This window comes from Alnus glutinosa, chromosome 9, assembly GCF_958979055.1.
Source record: "Alnus glutinosa chromosome 9, dhAlnGlut1.1, whole genome shotgun sequence".
NCBI classification, from domain to species: Eukaryota; Viridiplantae; Streptophyta; class Magnoliopsida; order Fagales; family Betulaceae; genus Alnus; species Alnus glutinosa.
The window spans coordinates 13,237,525-13,252,967 of record NC_084894.1 but is presented as its reverse complement, the minus strand read 5'-3'; the positions used below and the strand labels follow the sequence as shown (position 1 = coordinate 13,252,967).

The following is a 15,443-nucleotide window of genomic DNA, read 5'->3' as shown; positions in this document are numbered from 1 at the left end:
TGATTAGGCGTGTATGACCTCCACCTTTCTTGTCCATCACGTACGTTGCTTGTGAAAACTACCTACAATGTTTTCCACGACATATTTGAAATTAAAGCAAAGAAACATTGCTTGGAACGTACACACTATTAATTCCATATAAAATTATTGTAAGGGATACGTACAACAGTGTATTTACAATTCAATACAATTCCATATATAATTAACATTCAGTCATATTTCAGCGACATTATTAATTCCATCTATCAATCCCATTAATTACACAATATTCCAAGTTCATATCCATTAATTATCCCCACTATATTACAAAAATACAAATAGAACCCAGAAAATACATAACAAAAATACACCATATATATATATATATATATATAGGAGTTCATTAAATCATAAAATCCGCAGAAACAAACAAGTTAGTATGATTGCTACAATGAAATTTCTTCAAACTCTCTGTGCGGCAAAAAAAACCTGGTACGTACACTTTCCTTAATTGGGTCAAGGAAAACCAAGTGCGCATATATAACCTAATTATATCATTCAAATAAGTGCTCGAATTGCTTCCTTTTTTGGCTTTTTCTCTTCTTGTTTAGCTGGATTAGTATTAGTCTTAGTATTAGTTTCAACATTGCTGGTACTTGTAGGCCCATTATATCGTTTATTTATGTGATTGAAAATATGCCCACCTCATCGCTTAGCAAACCCATAAGAAATCCTAAAGCCCACAAAGGGAATTATCTAATGGTTCAATGAAGAGCCAACAATTTTACTAGCTAACTGGATCATCAAGTAACAGGCCTGGCCGATTATCCCAGTCTGGATTAAAAAAAAAAAAAAACCCATGAGGAGATGCCAACAAATATTCATTTTTAGAAAAAGTGTTTGGTAAAGAGTTTTGTTGTGATTATTTTGTTTGAATAGTAATAATAATAAGTGATTTATGTGAATTTATCTCATCCTTACTCCTGGTGCTACCACGCCTAGTTCTTTTTTCTCCCTAATCTTTGTGTTGTTAAATTGTGGTAAGAAATCATAATAATGTTATACAAAATTACAAAGTTCACCAGAGAAAACAAATATAAAAAAAGCTAGTTTGATTAATCTGTAAGTCCGACCTTAGCTCAGTTGGTATAGCGGAGGACTGTAGTCAGTGAGAGGCTCATAGGCAACAAATCCTTAGGTCGCTGGTTCGAATACGGCAGGTCGGATTTTTTAAAAGTCTTTCTGGGCTTTTAAGCTGCTGTTCTTGGGATTCGGAAATATCACCTCTACCCTTTGATTATTATTAATGTTATGATAGTCCAATCCATTAAACAAGAGATCTCAAAACAGTAATTTGGAATATTCTTAATGGACAACACTGGCCATGCTTCTGATCCAGACCAAAGCTAAAGGGCTTCCCCCAACCTTTTACTAGTAGGTCATTGTCATGAATGACCACGTGAAGAGAACCAGTAACCGTCATAATAATAATAACAATAATAATAATAATAAATAAAAATTATATAATACCCCAATCATTTTTCTTTTTCTAAATCCAGAATCCTAATTAAAAACTCAAACATGGCGACAATGTGACGAGGAGTAAACGAAGTATAGTTATTTTTGAGATTGTTTGGGCTCAGTTCGATAAAGTCCGGTTCATGCGTGACTCAATTTTTAAGTAAGTGTTTTGTGAATATGAAGCTATACATAATTATTAAACGATATAAATTTATATAAAATTCGGCTTATTCTTTTATATGACATTAAATCTTAGAATTTAGGTAATATATTGATATGACATAGTTTATCTTTATTATATAATGTAAATTATGAAATAAATATATGATTCATCATTCATATCAACAAAACAAACAACACTTATTTTGAATTATTAGTGACTAAGTATGATCTAATCATGTAAATTATGTAGGAAAATGCTACGCATCCCAAAAATTTTCTCCAAAATTTGGTTCGCAAATGATGTGTTACAATCTCATCTCATGGGATTATAACACATCATTTGGGAACATAATTTTGGAAAAAAAAAATTTAGAAAGTTTAGCATTTCTCAATTATGCAATATGATCTAATAATTTATATAGATATGCTATATATATATATATATATATATATATATATATATATATATATATATAAACCTATAATTCTATAACTGTAAATGATAGTCATATAATGTCACATAATTCTTAAATTCTAACTCATACGTATACAATTCATAGTAATGTAAACTATAAATATTATGAATTAATAGTAACTAGTTCACTTTATCCCAAAAGATCAATATTTCTTTCTACAAGCCGAACCAAACTTAATTTTTAAAACTCATTATGAGTTTAAAATTGACTCAAGCTCATGATAAATTTAAATGAGTCAAAGTTAGACATGCACTACTCGCCTCTATTCGACTTGTTTTCATCCTCAAATAGTCAAATGTCACCAAAAACATAACAATAAAAATGAAAAAAAAAAAAAATAAATACAATGAATAAATAATTGAATATATAGTAGGTGTAAAAAGCAACCCATCAAACATGAATCCGAATTAATAACCCACCGCCCTTTCCGCGAAGCGCACTGGGAAGGGGACAAGGGGTAGACTACAGTATACGCAGTACGTACAGCTACAGACTAGGAAAGGGCAGGTTAGGAAAAAAGAGAGTGTTGGGTTTGTTTGTTTGGCATTGGCAGTGGCAGTGTGGCACATAATTAAAGCACTGACACCACCTCAACTGTCACACTGCTACTCTGCCCTGTCTGCCTACTGCCCCCAGCTTTCCCTGTATTTTGAAAATATGTTGTCCTTTTTACGATACCCATAAATAAATAAATATAAGTAAAATTACTACTAAAAGCCCCCTGCTGGCTGCTACACATTGGAATTCTCGTCACGGGCCAAACAGAAACAACAACAGACCACATTGAAAAGATAAAAGAAATTGTACAAAATTTGCTTTGATTCATTTCAAAATCTATCAGATTCAGATGCTCGTGCATTATTTGACCAACTCAGAGTCATCAAAGGAATTAAAAAAAAAAAAAAAAAAAAAGAAATTGGCGAATCATTTACAGCATAAAATTGGCGGGATCTGTACGTACTAATTAAGCCTAATTATAATATTCTATCCAAAAAAAAAAAACCATTTTTCTCTACCACATTTACATAAATTATAATTATATTTCGCCCAAGCCACCGCACAACCAACCGATCAAAGCTGGGCATCTCATCAGGAGCCCCACATGCCCAAAATTCTTTCAAAATCTAATCTCTGCATGAAAAAGGGTCCCCACTATGAAATAAAAATTCCATTTTCTGATTTGTGGGCAGTCGAAGAAAAATCCAGCTGTGCTCCATTATTTGCGTCCTCCGATGCCAAAAGCCTCTCCCATTAGCTGTCACCCGAAAAGCCCCCTAACGTGTCCGACTCCCATTGGCTGGAAACCCCCGACCCCCTACTATACGACCTTTCCAGCTTCTGAGCCAGAGCATGTAACACCTGCCACGTGGCGTCCCCTTGTTGGACCTGATTGTTGAACATTAGGGCCCGCCTGTTCCTGCGGTCCCACAGGTTCTTTTGGATGGTGCTTAGATTGGTCGCCGCCACGTGTTCAAGAATCGGTCCCAACTTTTCCACATCCTTTTCCGCCACCGTGAGTGATATCTCCGTCCAGTTCACGGCCGAAGGGAAGGGCAGCCGGATGCCATCGGCTATGATCACCGGCACGCATCCCAACACGACCGACTCAACCAGCCTCGGGCTCCACGGGGCCCACCCCAGAGGACACAAGCAGAAGACGGACCGTGCTATCTCTGACTGGTAACCGGCGAACCTATGCCTCCTCAGATAAAACTTCCCGTCGCCGTTGTATTTACGCCATATCGCCGTCCGCACGCGCCTACCACCCAAAAAATAATAATAATAATAAGTCAAAACGACAATACAGGAAATAGATTTAACATCTCGAGGGCAATTTGGTCAATCGGGAAAGAACAGAAGCTATGATTAGGATTTTGATTAGATTAGAGGGAATGATGAACCAATTACTTGCTGTAGAATCGGCCGCTGACGTTCTTTGGGTGGACCTCCATTTTACCCCTGAAGAATACGAAAATATCTCGCTGCCCATTCACCGGATGTTTTTCCAGGGCCGTCCGTACACTATCCGGCGAAATATAAGGGGGGATTAGCACGTTCTCCACATCCTGACACGGATGCTTATATTTGACACCAAAGGTTTGCAATATGATCGAGTTCTTCAAGAACCCAGGGATCCCATCCGCAATCGCCACGTTCTCCTTCAAAACGCCCCCAAAAAATAAAAAATTAACACAATAATCAGGAGCACAGAAAACACTTGCAAAAACCCAGAAGGCAGATATACAACAGACAATGTTTTACCATGGCGTGGAAACAGGCTCCGTAGTCGTGGGAGGCGACGAAGACGTGGTCGGAGCCCCGGGTGCGATTCCATAAAGGGTAGTCGGAGGAGATGAGCCGGACGGCCGAGGCTAACAGACTCCTTGCGTGTCCAATTGCTGGGAACCCATTGACGGTGCTGAAGTTGCAGGAAACGTAGACCGGTACGAAGAAAAAGTCGGCTTCATAAGGATCAAAAGTTCGAACTTGGCTGTTTAACAAGGCTCGGTGGATGGCCACCTCTGCGGCAAACAAATGGTTGCTGCACCGCTCGTTTGAAAGCCAGTCCGTGTTGTAATTCGGTGGCAGATCATAGACGAAAATCTTCAAGTTATTCAATAACGCTGTTGGGAAAAAAAATATATATATATATATATATATTATAAAATATTATTATTAAAAAACGTAACTGGTTGAAAATTTTGAGCAAGAAGGTGAGGAAAAACGGTTCACCTGGATTGCTTGTGGGTTGTTGGAGGAGACTGGCGTTGGTGGACTCGAAGAGAGCGCGTGAAGCGGAGTTAGAGACACGGGTTTTTGCTAGAGAGGTAGCTTTGTTGTGTGGGTTATCTTTGGTGATGAAATAGGAGCTGAAGAGATAGAGGGATAGGGAGAACCAGAGGACCCATTTGTAATATCTGTAAAAGAAGCCCTTTTCTTGGGGTCTGCCATTTTTGCTGTGCAAGAGCCTCATCCTCACATAGAAGCCCCGGTTCTTTGTGGGTCTCCTCAGCTCCACCATCTCATTTATGAACAAGAAAACCCAGAAGAACACTTGGGCAGGGGAAAGGTGAAAGGTTTGGCAGTTACAATAGGGCTTTCGGTTCTTGGTCTGCGATGAAGTGCAAACGAAGGAACAGTGATTGAAGAGGATACGAGTTTGTTGGTCCTTCGTTTTTGCGACATAAAAATATAGAATATAAAATATTTGTAACAAATCTACAGTTTTTTGAATCGGTCCGGTTCGGCTAAGGTGCTTCCACAATAAAATAAAGAAATCCAACTGAACAAAAGAAACAGGTTTGCAGGTATTGATGATCAAGAGAGGGAGAGTTTAATGTGTGTCACATGCTGCCGAAAGTCTCGGTTTCTATGCATGTTTTGGCCCTTTCGGAATTTTGACGAGGTCAATGACGGAAACACCCTCCACAGTTTTGTCATAAAAATGTGAGCTGTGAGAGTGGTATTTACTATTTTAGTGTTTGGTGAAAAATAAGACGTCTAGATTTAATTACTCGTATTATTGGATAAAGCTTGTCTTAATGACATCGTTATAGCAAAGTGACGTGGACAGGTGGGCAAGTGGTTGAAGAACGTAAATTGCATTTGATGCCCAGTTGAGACACTTGAAAGCCAAGGTACAGTAGCACCATAACGCAATGTTTGTTGGGGGTGTCGTACATTGCAATCCAAATGATGGGTAATGATTTTTTTATATGGAATTGTTGTACTTTATTAAGATATATAGGTGTGTGACTTATGCACGTGAACAGTAACAAAAAGAGGGAGTGGTATAGGCCATGGTCCCCCCTTAACTCTTAGAGAAATGATACTTACACTTTTTCTTCACAACAACGGCACAACAGGCTGACGTGGAAAGTGATTTTAATTTTAATTTTTTTAATTTTCTTTCTTTTCTTTTGGGATTGAAAACCGGTTGGAGGGGATTGAAATTTTCATTTCCCCTCCAACGCAACTCTCTTTCTCTCTCCAACTTCCGTACAAAGGTGTCGTTGCCGCTCGCTCGCTCGCCAGTCTTCCCCTTCTCGGCGCCGCTTCACTGGCGTTCGGTCTCCTCCGTCCGAAACCGCCGCCCCCTCTCTCTCTCTCTCTCTCTCCCGCTCGCTCGCTCACCGGTCGTGACCGACCCTCTCGGCGGTCGGCTTTTGTCTCGGTGGTCGGCCACCCTCCACCGGGCCATCCTTCACCGACATTCTGTTTTCGGCGGATTTGGCGGCCAGATCTGTCTCCGTCGGCGCACTCTCTCTCTCTCTATATCGAGGGGAAATTTTTTTCATTGCCCCTCCTAACGTATCTCTCTCTCTCTCTCTCTCTTCTCCAGCCAGCGGTCCGTCCTTCTCCACCCGCCCGCATCTCTCTCTCCACTCGTTCGTTCTTCACCGGCGGTAAGATCTATCTCTCTCTCTCTCTCTCTCTCTCTCTCTCTCTCTAGTCGTCCTTCACCAGCACCATCTCCACTGGCAAGTGAGACGGAACCAGATCCAACGGAACCAAGGTTAGGTTTTTTTGAAGTTTTTTTGTTTTGTTTTTTTGTTATGTTCTGGGTTCTATTTGGTTTTTCAACATTCAATGATCTGGTTTTTTTTTTTTTTTTTGTTCTTTGTTCTGGGTTCTCTCTGAATGGACTAAGATTTCAAGACAGCCAAAACTGGAGCAGGCTTGGGCTGGAAAACCTTCCATCTAGAACTATGGGGTCGGCATCTCCAACGGTAGGCTCATTTTCCACACAGGTTTTCCATATTTCTTTTATGCTGTACAAGTTTGTGAGATGTGCATTTTATAGTCACTTTACCCGAATGCCTAACAATGCAATAATTTTGTGAAGGAGCAATTTTGTGGTTAGTAGTTTCTCGTTTAATTAGTGATTCATGTGCAAAGCCCTTATTACCATTTACTAAATTATTCTTGAGGTTTTTTATTACTTGAAACAAATACAATGTCTTTACTCTTTAGATAGGATTTGTAAATGACGGACCCGTTTGGTAACTAAACCAAACAATTTCAATTTCCATTTCACTTCTCCCAAAAAAATCAAATAAAAAACATTCTAACTTTTTTACACTTTTTACATCACATCAATAATTTTTTATTACTATTCAAATAAAAAAACTCACTACAAAACAAAACTTTTTCACTTTTCTATAAAATATTCTCAAATTCTATATCACATCAATCATTTATTATTACTATTCAAATAAATATTCCATTTTCCACAACTTACCAAACAACTTTGACATTAGCGAAAGGAAAAAAAAGTTTAGATGGTTGGAGTGTACTCCAATTTTCCTTTCTTTTGATTTGAGATAGTCGTTTGAAAGGTTTGAGAAATATAAATTTTTAGATGATTGAGTTATTTTTTGATCTATCCTAAGGGCACATGTTGGCAAGGCCCTAAATGTGTTCAATATGAGCATGAAAATTATGAAAGTTTTATTAGATACTCTGCATTCTGTTGTTATTGTTCAAGCTTGAATATATTTTTGCTTCACTTTATGAAAATTTTTAGCTTGGGACCTTTGATTTTTTTGTTTATAGATGAGCTAAGGACTAAGAGGTAAAGTTTATTGGAGTTGTAGCTCTTGATCAAATATGCAAAGCAGGATGCTCTTTTACCAATATTGATATGTTTTTTTAGGTAGTTCTTCACTCTGTTTGTGTATGTGTGTGTGTGTGTGTTTTTTTTTTTTTTTTACTTCATAAAAGATTTCGTGTACCAATCTGGTTTATTATGCATTAGTTAGAGGTGATGCTGTGTTTAATTGCATATCTGTGTCATTAAATTTTTCATTTTCTGCAATTTTCTTATGGACTTTTGCATGATATTTGTGGGGTCTTTATTTAAAAAGTTTTTGTTTTGGTTCTTTTGGGCTTGGAACGCAAATGCGTTAACTGGGTACTTGTGTTTCAGGATAAAGATTGTGATATCTTTGGGGTGGAGATTACAGACACTACTATGGTTCAAAATAAACAATTGTTTAGAAATTCTTTTGATTAGATTTTTTCAAGGTTTTGGCTCTTGCGGATAGTACAATGGTTAAATTTCATCATTTACCTCTTTTTAAAGGATGCCATAAAAAGGACAATTGTTTATTTCTAAACAAAGTCTCTTGCTAAATCCACGTACAACTAAATAACAAGTGTTCTATATATGCTCCCCATACAACCCCTACAAAGAGCACATTGAACCTCTTCTTTATAAAACACTTCTCAATTTTCTATCATATCAATCAATTTTTCATAAACCTAAATCCATCAACACCACTTTAGACAATTTTAGATAATCACATCTTGTACAAAAAAAGAAAAAAGAAAAGAAAAGAAAGCTATTGTACATACACACTTAAAAAAGAAATTTCATAATGTTTGAAAATACAATCTATATCTTGAGTACATAAAGCTCATCTTATTCTAACTCCTTTTGCATCCTTATCTTTATCAGCTTCTTTGATCTTATCGTGTCAACAGTTTTCAGCGGCTTCCATGATCTTCGGGTGCTTTGTTTTGGTTGGGTGAGGATTATTTTCATACAAAATATCAATATATGACAATAGAGAATATCAAATTTGATATTCTTGTTATGGATTAGAAAATAAATGCAATAAAGTTTTAGAAGTACAAGCATATATGATATTGCCCAACTCCAAATGATATCATTGTGTCTATTGAATTTATGGGGGGTTCTATTGTATCTTGGGTGATTGTTGGGGGGTTTCTATTGTATTTTGGGTGTTTGATGGTGTGTTTGTTGGGGGCTTCTTTTGTATTTTGGGTCTCTTGTGGGTTTTGGGAGTTGTGGGTTTGTAGTTCCTTGTGTGCTTTCTTGGGTTTTTTTTGTGGGCTAGTTGAGTTGTCCCTGTGTATACTTCTTGTGTACTTAAGGGCGCCTTACGCTTTTTTAATGGAATTTTCTTACTTGTAAAAAAAAAATGATATCATTGTTACAAGGAAAGACATTATCGTCTTGACACAACTGTATGGAAATCAACCACATAAAGTGCCCATAATAGGTAAAAATGTTAAAGCAATGCAAATAACTGTGTATTATGTACTTTTCTTTTATACTTTTCGTGACCTTCTAAGTGACGCTAGTAGATAAAATCAGCAAGCTTGCAGCCAATCCAAATCAATTTACAAAGTGCACAAAATAGAACCACAACAATTAGTCAACAAAAAAACCAAATATTGCAATTGTAGACTAACGCATATATATATGTGTGTGTGTGTGTGTGTGTGTGTGTGTGTGTGTGTCATCTAGGTCATCACACATGGTGGTCTCAAATCTAAATGGCTACACCAAGACTTTACAAGATCATAGATGCTTACTATCTGGGTCATTGGCCTGAGCATATGCTGGCTGGAAACAAAGCATTAGATCAGGCATCTTTAGCTATTTATCGAAAACCCAAATATAATTGGTATAATTCAAACCTTACTTATGGGACAATAACAACATGCTTATTCATGACGCAAAAACATGGATATTACTGCAAACAGACAAAACAGAAAGTGAATAAAAACTCAAAGCCAACATATAGTCAAGTCCCTTGTGATGAAATAGTGGATTTCTATTTGAGACTGGGAGGGGATAACATTCTTTATCATGAGGTGAAGATATTATAGTATTTACGAAAAAATAAGTTATATTCTATGTTGTACTGTGACTAAGCTAAATGTGCCAAATAAACAACTTAGGTAGCTAATAATGCACTAAATTTTGAGTACTACAGAAATAACATGTTAAATTCTCCGATCAACAACCTATATGTTAGCAGAATATCAAAATCAATATTGAACAGATAAACTTGAAATCAAGCAACATAAACTTTAAGGGACTGAAGAAGAATATCTTGATTTCAAGTCCAAGAGTCTAGCATACGCGATAAAGAAAAGCAATTAGCTCAAGCTCAAAAACAAGTCGCCAAACAATTTCAAAGCACTAACTGATCCTAATTCAATCATGCATAACATATTTTGAGAAACAACAAAAGGATTAAAGAAAGAAAGAAAGAAAAGAAAAAGAAAAAAAACTTGTTCAATAAAGCCTCTGTTTGGTCGCTGAGAGAATCGGGGAACGCAAGCGAAAGTGAAACCCGAAGTATCACTATTGACCTTGCATTTGGCTCTCCAAAAAACGAAAAACTAACTCAACTATCGCAAACTTCGAATTCAGCTCAGCGAGTGAAAAATTCAATTCTTCACAAGTACCACAAAACGGAAAATCTGAAACTCCGAATTCGAATTACTTTTCTTTTGCCAACAGATCTTCTAGTCATTTAAACATCCCAATAAATATAGAATTAAGCAACTTTGTTTACAGCAGAACTTTGCTATTAAACATAAATGTTAGAGTTCTACTATTAACAAAATATGTCCCAACCATCATATCCAGCCACGGATGAAATGTTGTATACAAGATCAAAATGACTAATTTTTTAGTTTTCTTTTAATTTTTTTTCAGGTAAGCCATAGCTAAAAGCACAATTCATATTAGAAAAGCTGAAAGCATCTTTTTTTTCTTTTTCTTTTTTTTTTTATAAGTAAATAAAGTTTTATCGAAAGCTTAAAGCATCTTTCCATGAATATCCCTAAAAGTAAGAACAACAAACATCTGCATATCTCAGAATCAACCAAAATGAAACAAACAGCTCACAAAAAGTACAGCCAGGAATGCACAAAATCAAAAAAGTAATTACCTTTTACAAAAACATTTTCCAAATTTTAAACCAATGATTTACCAGGCCAATAAACAATAAAGAAAAGTTCACAAATTTCTTCTCTTTATGTAAAACACCACAAGGATAAAATTCAACTCATCAACTAGAAACCAATGAGTGCCACTGAAAATTGCCGCATCTCGCGGCCGAACTACACAAATAAAAAGAAAAACAGAGTGCAGAGTGCATGTGTGGATTACGACTGAATTAAGTAGTGAAAACACCATCCAACAGATCCAGCTGGAGAGAGAGGGAGAAACAAAGAGTACCTTTTTTTGTGTCGCCGGAGACAGATCCGGCCGCCAAATCCACTGGAGACAGAACGCAGGTGAAGGATGGCCCGTTGGAGGGTGGCCGACCACCAAGACAAAAGCTGACCGCCTAGAGGGTCGATCACAACCAATGAGAGAGAGAGAGAGAGAGAGAGAGAGAGGGAGGCGGTTTCGGACGGAGGAGACCGAACGCCAGTGAAGCGACGCCGGGAAGGGGAAGACCGGCGAGCGAGCGAGCAACAACAGCACCTTTGTGTGGAAGTTGGAGAGAGAGAGAGAGAGAGAGAGAGAGAGAGAGAGAGAGAGAGAGAGAGAGAGAGAGAGCTGCGTTGGAGGGGAAATGAAAATTTCAATCCCCTCCAACCGGTTTTCAATCCCAAAAGAAAAGAAAAGAAAATTAAAAAAAAATTAAAATCACTTTCCACGTCAGCCTGTTGTGCCCTTGTTGTGAAGAAAGAGTGTAAGTATCATTTCTCTAACTCTTAAGAATAACAAAATTTTAAGGTTAAAAAAAATATATTTAAGGTTTTTTTTGCCTATTGGTCTCTAGCAATAAATTTTTTTAACCCCTTGGCCTCTTTCCTTTTATGATCTCTTCAACTAGTTTCATCTCATCTAAAACGATAGCTTCATTGTCAAAACTTTTTCCTTTAATATTTCACAGATAACAATAGATATGTTTGAAAAGGGTAACAATGGAAGGAGTTTTACAAAGTTGTAGAGGTTTTGTTAAAAGTAAATAAAAGGGGTATAGTAAAGCAGTGTATTGGATGAAGACAAGTATGTACTCGAGTAGTCATACGCCTGGCAAAGCTCGATTTCCTAAGGATGTGTCACAAAGAGAACGTAAAATGGGGATTAATTTCAATATAGCTAGATGGTATTAAAAAAGTCTATAATATAGTGTTTTGTGTAGAATATATTATGTTTTATATCAGTTAGTGGGGCTACTGTGTTAGTTAGAGTGGGCTGTTCCAACAAAATGAGAAGGAGAATGTTAGCTTCAAGAGCCATGTTATCCAGGTCAAGCCTTGCAAGAACGCCGAGAAGCACACAATTCATCAAACTGAAAATTTTCAATTTCAATACAGAAATAGAGACTTTCTTCTTCTTCTTCTTCTTTTTTCTTTTTTCTTTTTTCTTTTTTTTTTTTTTTTTTTTTTTTTTTTTTTTTTTTTCATTTTCTGAATCTTTGGACAACGATTTTCTTATTTTATTTTTTTCCGTAAAACTTTCTTTTCAATTTTCCTTATTGATTTTTAATTTGAAGGGAATGATAAAAATATAAAAACTGGGTTAGATTTAATTTACTTACAATTTGGCTTTATATATATATATATATATATATATATATATATATATATATATATATATATATATATATATATATACTTTAACCCCTACTTTAAAAAACAAAAAAAAAAAAAAAAATTATTTGGCCCCTTACCATTAAAATTTCAGGCTTGTCCCTGTATGTGAGTCCCATACATGTGGGTCCCACATGCATGGGTCCTACACTTAATGTGTCTCGAAGTAGACTTGTAAACCAAAGTGATGTAGAAATAATACATTCCCAAAATTATAAGTCTACAAAAGTATTGACAATTGAGATATGATACGTTTACAATTTTCGTATAACTCTTGTACAACTTTAATAACTTTTTTAAAAATCAATCATTAGATATGTAGAACCCACATGTAAGATAACGTATCCAATTTTTAGTTTAAGAAAAAGTTTTTGAAGTTGTACAAGAATTGTTCAACAATTATTTCTCATTAAAAATTAGCCCAAACTAGATTTATTATTATTATTATTAAGTGAAGAGGGGATAGTTATAAAGAAAGTCAGGGAAAAATATACAATAATTGTGGAATCTAAACGGAAGTCACATTTCATGTCTACTTTTCTTTCTTTATTTATGTTTTAATTTACGTTGGCTTGTACTATATTTTGTCCTGAGTCAAGGGTGACTTCATTAAATTGAGGTTTAATGCAAGAATTCTAAATCAGTTCCTTTTCATTTTAAGCTAATAATATGATACATTTTTTATGTTAAATAAATAATAATAAAATTATTTAGATATCATTATTATCGTTATTTTTTAAATACAGAATTATTAATTAAGTTTTTATGTTCAAGTTTTGTGCATATATAATATGACTTTGATTTATTTTTATTTTTTTAGTGTTATACTCTAATGGGCCTAATGACCCGAATACGTCCATCGACCAATAAACCCGAATGGAGCCACAAAGCATCACACTAGATCCCATCTTTTAACACATCAACATTGATTCCCGTGATCTTAGCATAAAGTGATGATTGGCTGCTATAGCAAATTGACTATAAAAGACGGTAAACACCAAGTAAAAATTTGACTTTTGTCTTTTTCTCTTAAATGTTATCTTCTATTTCCTATTTTATTCACATCGATCATATAGACTTAAGTATCGGAACTATTCCCAGCGGGCTTGCTCTTGTGCTAATCTCTCCATTTCTTAGCAGGTACTTCGGATTGCTACCTTGGCCCGCAATCAATTGTTCTAAAAGTTTGATACCATCTGTGGGAATGATAACATAATAGTTCCTTAACAAAAGATCGAATGCCGACTATGCAATTTGAAAGTGCTCGCAACAACAATGGTGCTACCTCCAACCCACTCAGCATAGTTACCTCTCAAGCACAGTGCCCCACCACCTTCGAAACTCATCTCTTGCAGCTCTCCCAAAACAATTGAGGTGTTCAGAGATTCACACATTCTCTCCATACTTGAGGGTATAGACTCATTGTCCTACTTGATTGTCTCCACCGTTCATACTGCGGGCCTTCACCAATTCAATAGCCTCCTCTCATTCACTCTCCTTTCTCTTCTCTGTCAAGTTCTTGGTCTCTCTATCTTGGTCCATAGCTCTCTCTTTCTCTCTCTAGTTCTCGGTTTTGCCTCTGTCTCTCTCTTAAAAACCCACAAAGTTTGAGTTTTTAAAAAAAATGTATGTTGTGCTCAATCTATTTGCCTCGAAGAAACATCTACTTCAACTTACATGTGCGCTTGCCTCTATTTGTTTTACCAAGAAACGACACAGTTAACTTAAAAATACCTAAACAAATCTGAGCCCCTTATTTTTTCTACGACATATGTGATGTAGTTTAAGCTACAACACTGAAGCCATATCCTTTCAAGAAACACATTAAAACTATGGTTCCATAAGTTAGAAAATAACAAAATAGTTCAAATATTTTTAATAATATAACATGCCATAACCAACAATATTAAGTTTAACTTTCCATTTCAATCTAATATTCACATAAGATAGTTTTATTCAAATTTTGTAGTGGTAAGATTAATAAGAATAAATATCACTCATATATGATTGGGCTTAAGCACTATACGCTGACATCTAGTCTTTTAAGGTGTTACATTAGAGTGAAAATATATTTCAAGAATACATCTCAACTCATATAATAGGTTCACTAGTGCGCCACTGGCCCTAAGATACAACCCCCAAACCATATATATAATGTAGGCTCGATAAATCTATATTATACAATATATTAAAAGCTCTACCAAAAAGATAATTTTATTTACTTGAATATTCTCAAATATAATATATGTCTTGTTTAGTGTATTTGTCTACTTTGTGTTAAGGGATGGTATACAAATGGAGCTATTTATAGCCAAATTGGACCATCTCAAATTTAATAAGAATGATGACCAATTTTTTAAAATGTAATGGAGTTTCAGAAAATGAATATATTTATTATTTAGATAGTAGATGGTGAGAGTTTCTAAAATCAAAGGTGGGAGTAAAAATATAACTCACTAATTCCACATTAACAAATTAAAAGTCCCACACATTTTTATTTTTCAGACTTTAATCCATATTAGTACCACGATAAATTCAATTATTTATTTATTGATTAATACTAAAATGCAACAATAAAACTTATTGACCCAATAGATTGAATTTATAAACTTCCAATATATACATTTTATTAGAATAAATTGATGAGTGCCAAATATTGTATATTTGGACCCCTTACTTTGCATATGTTAAACCTTTAACTTTATTATTTTCTGATGTTATTGGTTAGTTTTGGTGTTTTAAGTGTTTTGCAGGTTATTAAGAGAAAATTGCGATTTTTAAGTGGAATTACAAAGAAGCGCCGAAACTCTAGGAGTCCCGGCGGTAGTTCCAAGGTATTTGACACTTTTGAAAGGCCACCTACTATGATACAAACCAAGGCAGGAGAACACGTAGTTTCCTAGAAGTTGGTACCGCAATATTACTTGTAGG

The 15,443-nt window shown here is 35.6% G+C and overlaps 1 protein-coding gene and 1 non-coding gene across 2 annotated transcripts; one reads left to right on the top strand and one right to left on the bottom strand.

Annotated features, from left to right (window-relative positions):
- Positions 1-1,107: 1,107 nt before the first annotated feature.
- On the top strand, positions 1,108-1,205 carry TRNAY-GUA (transfer RNA tyrosine (anticodon GUA)). Its single transcript has 2 exons — positions 1,108-1,144; positions 1,170-1,205. It is a non-coding gene; the product is annotated as a tRNA-Tyr (tRNA).
- A 1,891-nt stretch (positions 1,206-3,096) lies between these two features.
- Positions 3,097-5,433, bottom strand: LOC133877943 (probable glucuronoxylan glucuronosyltransferase IRX7). Its single transcript, XM_062316400.1, has 4 exons — positions 4,872-5,433; positions 4,401-4,762; positions 4,047-4,297; positions 3,097-3,897 (listed from the first exon to the last, which is right to left on the bottom strand). The coding sequence occupies exons 1-4, from the start codon at positions 5,158-5,160 to the stop codon at positions 3,390-3,392; spliced, it is 1,410 nt and encodes a 469-aa protein (XP_062172384.1). The 5' UTR covers positions 5,161-5,433; the 3' UTR covers positions 3,097-3,389.
- Between the last annotated feature and the right edge of the window lie 10,010 nt (positions 5,434-15,443).

Excerpts from the sequence above, each read along its gene's own strand:
- LOC133877943 (XM_062316400.1), bottom strand. The coding sequence starts at position 5,160 with ATGGTGGAGCTGAGGAGACCCACAAAGAACCGGGGCTTCTATGTGAGG. Across the intron at positions 4,763-4,871 it reads ACAACCCACAAGCAATCCAG|CGTTATTGAATAACTTGAAG; the intron begins GTGAACCGTTTT and ends TTTTCCCAACAG. Across the intron at positions 3,898-4,046 it reads AGCGGCCGATTCTACAGCAA|GCGCGTGCGGACGGCGATAT; the intron begins GTAATTGGTTCA and ends TTTGGGTGGTAG.